This window comes from Quercus robur, chromosome 2, assembly GCF_932294415.1.
Source record: "Quercus robur chromosome 2, dhQueRobu3.1, whole genome shotgun sequence".
NCBI classification, from domain to species: domain Eukaryota; kingdom Viridiplantae; phylum Streptophyta; class Magnoliopsida; order Fagales; family Fagaceae; genus Quercus; species Quercus robur.
Window position 1 is genome coordinate 46438059 of NC_065535.1, and position 8977 is coordinate 46447035.

The following is an 8977-nucleotide window of genomic DNA, read 5'->3' on the forward strand; positions in this document are numbered from 1 at the left end:
TTATTATGGTTGTATTTGAATATGAAACTATATCAAATATGATATGCTAAAATTTTTAATGGATATATATATATACACACTAAAATAATGACTTGATTATTTTGAACCCTTTAAAAAATTGATGTAGTACTATCTATTTTGAGATTGAGATGGAATTCTGTTTAAAAAAGTTTGTCTCCGAATTCTCTCATTAACAAAAAAAAAATCTTCATATATCTGTTATCCCAAAAAAAAAAAAAAAAAACTTCATATATGTATATATTTATAATAAGATTTTTTTTTTTTTTTGAGAAATATAATTAATAAGATAATTATAAAAAAAAAAAAAAAAAAAAAAAAAAAAGAAGAAGACTAATTTTTAAGTAAGTTGACAAAATAATAATGGTTACAATAATATGAATTCCAGGGTGATAGAGCGGAGAGACAAGAAGAAGAATAGTAGGAAAACAGGCCTTTAACATATTTGGTTTATCGTTGGTTGCGAACATTTTGGAGGGAGAGAGAGTCGTTGGTTGTTCGTTGTTGTTGGCACGACACGGTTACGGAGAAGAAACAAAGAAAGACATTCATCTCATTCTTCTTCTTCTTCTTTTTTATAATCTCTATCGATCTCTCTGAGATCACACAAACAATAAACAAGTTTCAGCAATACCAACACATTATTATTATTCCAAATGGGTACCTTTCAGAGCTTTAGAAAAGCCTATGGAGCTCTCAAAGACAGCACCATGGTTGGCCTCGCCAAGGTCAACAGCGATTTCAAGGTATATATATACATACACACCCCCACCTCCATTATGTTTTGTTTTCCCTTTTTCTTGGAATTTTAATTTATAATTTTGTTGTTGTTGTTGTTGTTTTTTTTTTTTTTTTTCTTGGTTGGAAGGATTTGGACATTGCCATTGTAAAGGCCACCAATCACGTGGAGTGCCCTCCCAAGGATCGTCATGTTCGAAGTATGTCTTCTTTCATTAAACTATGCATTGCATTTCATTTGTTTCTACTTCTACAATGTTTTTTATTTTATTTATTTTTATTGCGTGTTATTCTTGTTCTTTTTTGGAATCTACGTAGTAAAGCTAACGAATATAAGAGTTTTGTATCATTGAGGATTTTAGATCTATATCGAAACAATGCAAAACCAAGCTGGGGATTTATTATTTTGTGTAATGGTTGCATACAACATCCACCTCCATGTGAGAGGGATGATGTATGCAACCGTTACACAAAATACCTCCTCCAATTTGGGTGTCCGCGTGTCACATTGCTTCAATTTTTATTTTTTGTTGGACTCTAATGCAATGAGCATTTTGATTATCATTTAAATATCTAATTTATGTTCTTATTTCTCTTCATTGTAGAAATTTTTTCAGCCACATCAGTATCACGTCCAAGGGCCGATGTGGCATACTGTATACATGCACTTGCAAGGAGATTGTCCAAGACAAAAAATTGGATTGTAATGCCTCTTCTTCTTTGCATTCATTCATGTGTCTTTTTGTTTATAATTTTTGGTTTCTTATTTCCTTGTTTTTGGAACACATCTTGAACAATTTTTAAAATCATTGGAATTTTTTTTAATTTCTGCCTAAATAATTTTGACAGTATTTTCCTAATTGATGCATTTTCTAGAGATTCATATAATATGAACACTGAGACATTTTATTTTTGTGGAGGAGGAAGAATTGGAAAACTGTCTTAGCTGGTCATTGTGGGTGCTAAGGCTCAAGAAAGTACTGATTTTAATGGACGTAATCACTACGTGCAGGTTGCTATAAAGACATTGATAGTCATTCACAGAACATTGAGAGAGGCTGATCCTACCTTCAGAGAAGAGCTTCTAAATTACTCGCACAGAGGACACATCCTCCAAATATCCAATTTCAGAGATGACTCGAGCCCTCTTGGTGAATACTTCTATCCAGATTTATAGTTGTAATTTTTTCCCAGTTTTTGCTTCAATAGTCTAATTTGGAGACACTTGGTAATTTTTAGTATAGTAACATCTCATTCTCAGAAAAAATATCTCTTTGCAGCATGGGATTGTTCTGCATGGGTTCGGACATATGCACTGTATCTAGAGGAACGGCTCGAGTGTTTTAGAGTCTTAAAATATGATATTGAGTCAGAGCGTTTCACAAAGTCAGCTGGAGCATCCAAGGTGTGTGCTTTTGATAATTTTATGTCATTATCTTGGTTATCCATCAAATTCTTTCATCATGATTAGAATAAAATTGTTATCTTTGATTGTAACAGGTACCTACTAGAACACGGATGTTGGGTTGTGATGAGCTTTTGGAACAGCTGCCTGCATTGCAGCAGCTTCTTTACCGCCTTATTGGTTGCCAGGTAATGTTTGATATGGATTGCCTAATTCAGTCAGTTCTTTGAATCTCAAATACTTGTAATTTTGGCCTTTGATTTCTTCTTCCCATTGAATTAGTTGCTATTTTTTTGTCCAAGGATGGCCTCTCTAATATGCTCTAAGTTTTGCAGCCTGAAGGAGCAGCTTATAGCAATTATCTCATACAGTATGCCTTGGCCCTGGTAGGCATGATATCTCTCTCTCTCTCTCTCTCTCTCTCTCTATATATATATATATATATATATCAAGTATTGCTTTCTGCAGTATCTTCCAACATTACAGCGGAAAAGTTATAGCAGAAGTATGTGCACATGTGCATGTTTGTGGGTGCATGTACTCTTTTATCAGTTATAATATACAAATTTTAAAAAATTGGTTGTTAAGTCTTGTCTCCCCCCCCCCCCCCAGCCCTTCTCCCAACTCTTTCCCTGTTCCTTCTAACTTTTAACAAATTCATCATTTTACAATACTTTTGAGCTCTACTTGCCTTAGACCGTAATTAAGTGCTGTCCTTCTTTGGGGATTACCAATGCTTGTTTGTTATTCTAGGTTTCTTTTAGGTAGTAATTATCTGGATAGATGCTTAGATATTTGTTCAGTTTGTCCTTGGCAAAATAATGAAGAGATACCTAGATAAGAATTTCTTTTTTCACTGATGCAGTTTGGTACATCAAAAAGCACTACTTTTCAGTTTTTACACCATATTATCTATGTTAAACTTAATTTCTTATAATGCCTGTATTTAAAGTTTCAACAACATTGTTCTTGCAGGTATTGAAAGAGAGCTTTAAGATTTATTGTGCAATCAATGATGGGATTATAAATCTTGTGGACGTGGTAGGATTCCACTATGGTTATTGTCTTTTGGACTGAATCACTTGTATCATGTACTTTTATTTTTCCTTACAATACAATGCTCACCCCTATCATTCCTGCAGTTCTTTGATATGTCAAGACATGATGCTATGAAAGCGCTCAATGTTTACAAAAGAGCTGGCAAACAGGTTTACAATGTTCTTTGGATATTTTTCTTGACAATATGAATTGCAGTGAATTTCTTCTTGTGTTCAATGTGGATGAAATTTATTTTTGGGAACTTAGGTTTATTAGTTTTCTTGTTATACAGATTGAAAATCTTGCTGATTTTTATGACTGTTGCAAGGGTTTGGATCTTACTAGGAACTATCAGTTTCCATCTTTGAGACAGGTTCCTTTTTTGCCTTAAAAAGATGACATCTACCTTGTACCTAAAGGCATGTTTTTACAAACCATGTTTTTTGCACTAAACAGCCACCTCCATCATTCCTTGCAACAATGGAAGAATATATAAAAGAAGCACCTCAGACAGGTTCAGTGAATAAGAGACTGGTGAGAAAATGTGTCCATCTGGTTATGGGTTTTCTGACATATGTATATGCTTGCATGGGTGTTTATGCTTTTGGTTATGTGGGCATGTATCTGTCTATAGATGTGTACGTACATGTGTCTATGTTGGTTTATTATCCCACCACAAAATGGCAGAATATGAAGCCTGCTTAAAAAATTTTGCATTGTGAAAGTCCTCTTTTTATTTTAGAGAGAAGATATGACGTTTATAATCATGCTATGCATTAGTCTTAAATATAAGATTAAAAAGTACTAACTATTTATTACTGATCACCTGGATTTTGTTTTGACGCTTGAGTAAAGCTGAAGCTATTTCTCTTAATCTATTTCTGTGATATATGCTGGCGTAATTCTGTAATTCTGTGTTCTTGCTGACATATTATGAGATGTCATAACTGGGCTTGTCTGATTGAAATTTCTACTACTTTGCATTGGTTGTATTTAGTTTTCTGCTATTGCAAACCTTTAATACCAGGCAAGTTTTCTGTTAGTCTTAATAGATTTTACATATTCAAACACCAACATAATAGACATGGTCAATTTGGCCTTTATTCGCACTCATACTAACATATATGACAACAACCAAGCCTTAGTCCCAAAAATTTGAGATCAGTTATGGATCCTCAATAGGCTGGACAGGGGCAGCCACACGTATTCTTTTCAATCATTCTATTCTATTTGAATTCATACTTTTTTTTTACTTCCTTAATTATTAGTAATTCTTAAATATAATATTAAAAAAAATGTATGAGAGGAGCCCAGGTTTAATGCTCCTGAAGGCCATTGACATTGCTTTGTTGTGGGAAAGGTATGCATTTATTAAAATGAAAGGAGAGCTTATTTGTGAAGGAAATAGATGACATTGACGATGATCTTTTTACCTCCCAAGTGGTTCTTTCTATCAGTTTCCTTTTCATATATGTGAGCCCTTCTCTTCCACAGGACTTGATAATTTGAATATTATATATCAGGAAGTAGATCGATAGGGCACTATCTGAGCAGGTTGCTCAAATATTTAGAGCTGAATTCTTCTCTTTTTACTCTCAATAATTATTTTTGACAGCTTTCTTGAGTTTACTGTTTGGCTAGGGTGCTAAGGTTTTGCCAAGCCTTCCATGTCATTTTGAACAGTCACATCTTGACTTTATACTTTATGATCATCTTTAGTTGTCCATCAGTGAATAGTGATGACTTTTACCTCACACGTGCTCCTTTATTTTTTTTCCCCTGGCAAGTACTGAAACTGGCTATCGTTTCCAGGTTTCCTTTTCGAACAAGAATGTGGAAATATATGGCATTATATCACTAGGATACCTTTCTCTTGGTGTAGTCGCTTTTCATTTACATACCATATTCAAATTCATTGTCCTGATAACTTCTGTATATCTGGTCTGTAATCATCTTGTCATCCCATGATGCTTTTATTTAGATATTTGTGATCCCCTATTGATGAAAAGATGAGGGAGAGTCACTTGAGATAGTTTGGTCATGCTTAGAGGAGAGCGATTAATGCATCGGTGGAAAAAAGTGAGTTGATTCAATTTGACGGAACGAAAAAAGGTAGTGGAAAACCAAAAATTAAATTAATAATAATAAATGACTTGTCATTTAAATTTGGATATAATAGAATAGTGGAAAAGAATACTGGCCAGCTCTAATTCGTCTATTAATCCATAACCGTCCCCAAAATTACAGGACTAATGCTTGGTGTTGTTGTTTTTTTATTAAGATATTTGAGAGCTTGGTTTCCATTTGAAGATCCTAAGAACTGTCTTTGAACAAGCTATTTTACAGGTCTATGGGTTTGGGCATCGTGTTTAATGGAGAAATTTATTGGTAGAATATATACAATTTTACCTTCCTAGGCTTCACAACAGTAATTAGTTCGTTATGCAATGTATAGGGCAGATCTGAGGTTGCTGCTAATGGTTTCTGTGATTAACATATTCCTTTTTACTGTGTTTCTTTCTGTGTTTTGCTATGTCAAATTCTGTGCTTGGATTTTTAAGTCAGTCCAATTGTAAAATTGATTCTGAATATTAGCAACCTAAGAAATTTGTCACTCTTAATTATCTGGTCCAGTATTTCACATCTCCAACTTTTTGGCATAATTATTACATAAGAATATGTTTTAAATCTGCCCAGTTTTCCAAATTCTTTCTCAAAAGTTCTGTTCATTGGTGGAATTCAAAGAGAGAAAAAATGTTTTATTTTTAGCTTAGTTCATCCTCCATTTATAATGACCTTGTATAAATGATTTAGTGTCAAATATAAAATGTATGGTATGTGGGAAGAGTCTATATTTGGGTTTCTAAGATGTATTTTCTAATATCAGGAGTATCGGGAGACGGAACAAGTGATTGTGAAAGCTGATGAACCTGAAGAACCTCTGGAAAGTGAAAAACAGGAGGAAAATGCTGAGGAAGGAAAACCATTTGTAGATGCCAAACCTAAGGAAGAGGAGGTGGAACCTCTACCTTTGATATCAACTGAAGATACTGGGGACCTGCTGGTAAGTTGTATGTATATGTATATCATGTTTCATTTTAAGTTGTTTAGTGATTTATAAAACGTTTTTTCCCCCTCTTTTTTTGCTCCTTTTTTGTGCAGGGTCTGAATGAAATAAATCCAAAAGTTGCAGAACTAGATGAAAACAATGCTTTGGCTCTTGCGATAGCATCACCTGGTAGGTTGTGTGGTTTTTGATATTAGAGTGAGATATATTTGACTTAGGTCTCCCTGGTAGGGTGTAATAACAGTCTGTTTAATGCACTCATTGGGAGCTTGGGGCCTCATTTGGTGTTTCAAAAAGACAAGGACATCTAAAAGTGCACTAGACCTGGTTTGATTGAAAATGGTCCATTTTCCTTTGAAGCACAAAGATAATGGACAAACATGGCAACTTGTTTTAGAGGAATTAAACTGAAATTCATTGTTGATCATACTAAATTAGCTCAAAGATCTCCAAGGGTGGACCTCTAGCATTGTCCTTTTCCTGGGAAAGATATTGATAGCATCTTTGTTGCTTATTAACTTGAGTCAAGATCCTTATATGAAAAATTCTTCGTTTTTGTATTTTGGTTTTTGTTTCAAGTTGTTCCCTCCCACAATTTAATTTGTAATTTATGTTTTTTGGTATATGATACTACCCTTTATTCCTGTTTTTTAAAATATGCAGGGAATAATTCTTCAACTAATCATGGTTTGAGTGACATCGGTGGGACTTCAGGTTGGGAGCTAGCATTGGTTACCACACCAACCAACACTGGTAGCCACTTGGGGGAAAGCAAATTGGTACTTCTAGCAATTACTTCTTCTTTTATTACTTCATTCTTTTGTATTCTTTGCTTGAGATATAGCTTTAATTGAATCTTTTTTTATTAGGGAGGGTTTCACTGAATTGCAATAAGACTAGTAAAAATATGTAAATACTATTACTGATTGGATAAAATGTGGTTGGGTCCTGATTTAACCAAACTGACTACTCTCAATCACTTTTGCCTCCTTTTCCCTTTGGTTTGGATGTTGATACAATTGTGGGTTGATCACTGTATGGAGTGACTGGACTGGGCATTTACTGGATTGTCCATTAAATTAACATCATTATTAGCCCATTCAAGATCATAAGTACTACTGGTTTTTGGTTCAGGCTGGTGGGTTTGACAAGCTATTACTTGATAGCTTGTATGAAGATGACTCAGCCAGGAGACAGATACAACTGCAGAATGCTGGGTATGGATATGAGGGGATGACAATGCAAAATCCATTTGATCAACAACAGGACCCATTTATAATGTCCAACAACATAGAACCTCCACCCAATGTGCAGATGGCAATGATGGCTCAGCAACAGCAGCAATACCAACAACAGCAAATGATGTTTCCACAACAGCAACACAACATGATGGTGGTACCTTTCCAGTATCAATCTCAATACCCTCAACAACAGATGCAACCTATGGATTCACCGAATCCCTTCGGAGATCCATTTGTTGGCTATCCACAAAGTGCAATGCCACAACAAGGAAATCATACTCTAATTTAGAGGTTTAGTTTTTTCCCCTTAGTTTGATTATATTCTTTAATTCTTTGTATTAGGGATTTTTTTTTTTTCAAAAATTTGTTGCAAAGTTTGATAATCCCATTCTTTGTTTACTCAAAAAGTTGTGACTCTTCGTATTTTTGTATTGATGAATCATTTGATTCAATCTAGGCAAATGGATGTATTATTTTGATCATCATCTACTTTTATATATTTATATTAAAAAAAGTATTATTTTGATCATCTATCATGTTTTCACATCGGCTTCTTGAGTTGTACTCTTGCCTCGAAAAAGTGTTAATCTTGGATCTTGGAGTTTTTGTAATGCTTTTATTATTTTTGGCTAAGTAATATTTGTTTTTTGAGAAAAAATCCAACTCGACCAATTTAATTAAATACTTGAAGAGTTAGAAACATAGCAATTGTAAAGATCTTGTGGAGTAGACTCTATCCAAACTTGTGACGGAAAAGAAAATCTCGCTTTCCTAAAGCATGCGCCAGAGCATTGCCATGCCTAAGAGTGCATGCAAAAGAATAATTCTGAAGAGAACTAGCTGAAGACAATATGTCTTTTATCATGACCAAAAGAATGATGCAGAAAATTCTTCTGTTCGAGAGCTTTGATGGAGACCTCAGAATCACCTTCGAATATAGAGCTAGGTAAGCCTAACTCGTGAATAAGGTGGACAGCTCGCCTAGCTGCAATAGTTTCCAGGATAACCACGGAAGGAGGCATGATAATCTTTTCAGACATAGCCGCCATAACTTCTCCCTAGGAATTTTGAACCACAACACCAATGCCTGCTTTATTTAAGTCTTTGAACATGGTCCTGTCGAAATTAGTTTTACAGGTGTTGGTATCTGGTGGTTTCCACACTTTGCGCCTTGGTCTAGATGTATCATGAGGTTTAAGTTGAAGACTCTGAAACTCCCTGAGATTGTCACGGGTTGTTGCTGCAATATTAGCAAGGGGCAAGACAGGTTCCCGTACCTGAGTTTTATTCCTTCTTTGCCAAATAAGCCAGCAAATCATTGCAAACAAATTTGGATTGAGATGTGAGCTGCTGACCAAATCAAGAAGATCTACAAAAAAGGTTAGAGAGTAAAAAATAGAATTTAAAACCCCAAAAGCTTGCTGCCAAACTGGGGTAATCTTCTCACAGTACCACAAAGCATGAAGTGTG

The 8977-nt window shown here is 34.7% G+C and overlaps 1 protein-coding gene across 2 annotated transcripts; it reads left to right on the top strand.

The window, feature by feature from the left end:
* The first annotated feature begins 410 nt into the window (after positions 1 to 410).
* Positions 411 to 7983, top strand: LOC126713784 (putative clathrin assembly protein At5g57200). Of its 2 annotated transcripts, none has more exons than XM_050413648.1 (15): positions 411 to 764; positions 887 to 956; positions 1362 to 1459; positions 1769 to 1907; positions 2037 to 2161; positions 2257 to 2349; positions 2497 to 2547; positions 3137 to 3202; positions 3304 to 3369; positions 3492 to 3572; positions 3656 to 3733; positions 6087 to 6263; positions 6362 to 6437; positions 6930 to 7045; positions 7401 to 7983. In XM_050413648.1, exons 1-15 carry the CDS (start codon positions 675 to 677, stop codon positions 7794 to 7796), a joined length of 1722 nt encoding a protein of 573 aa, XP_050269605.1. In that variant the 5' UTR covers positions 411 to 674; the 3' UTR covers positions 7797 to 7983. The 2 variants fall into 2 exon arrangements, with proteins under 2 accessions (XP_050269605.1, XP_050269606.1); XM_050413649.1 differs by having other exon boundaries at positions 3528 to 3572.
* The last annotated feature ends 994 nt before the right edge of the window (positions 7984 to 8977 follow it).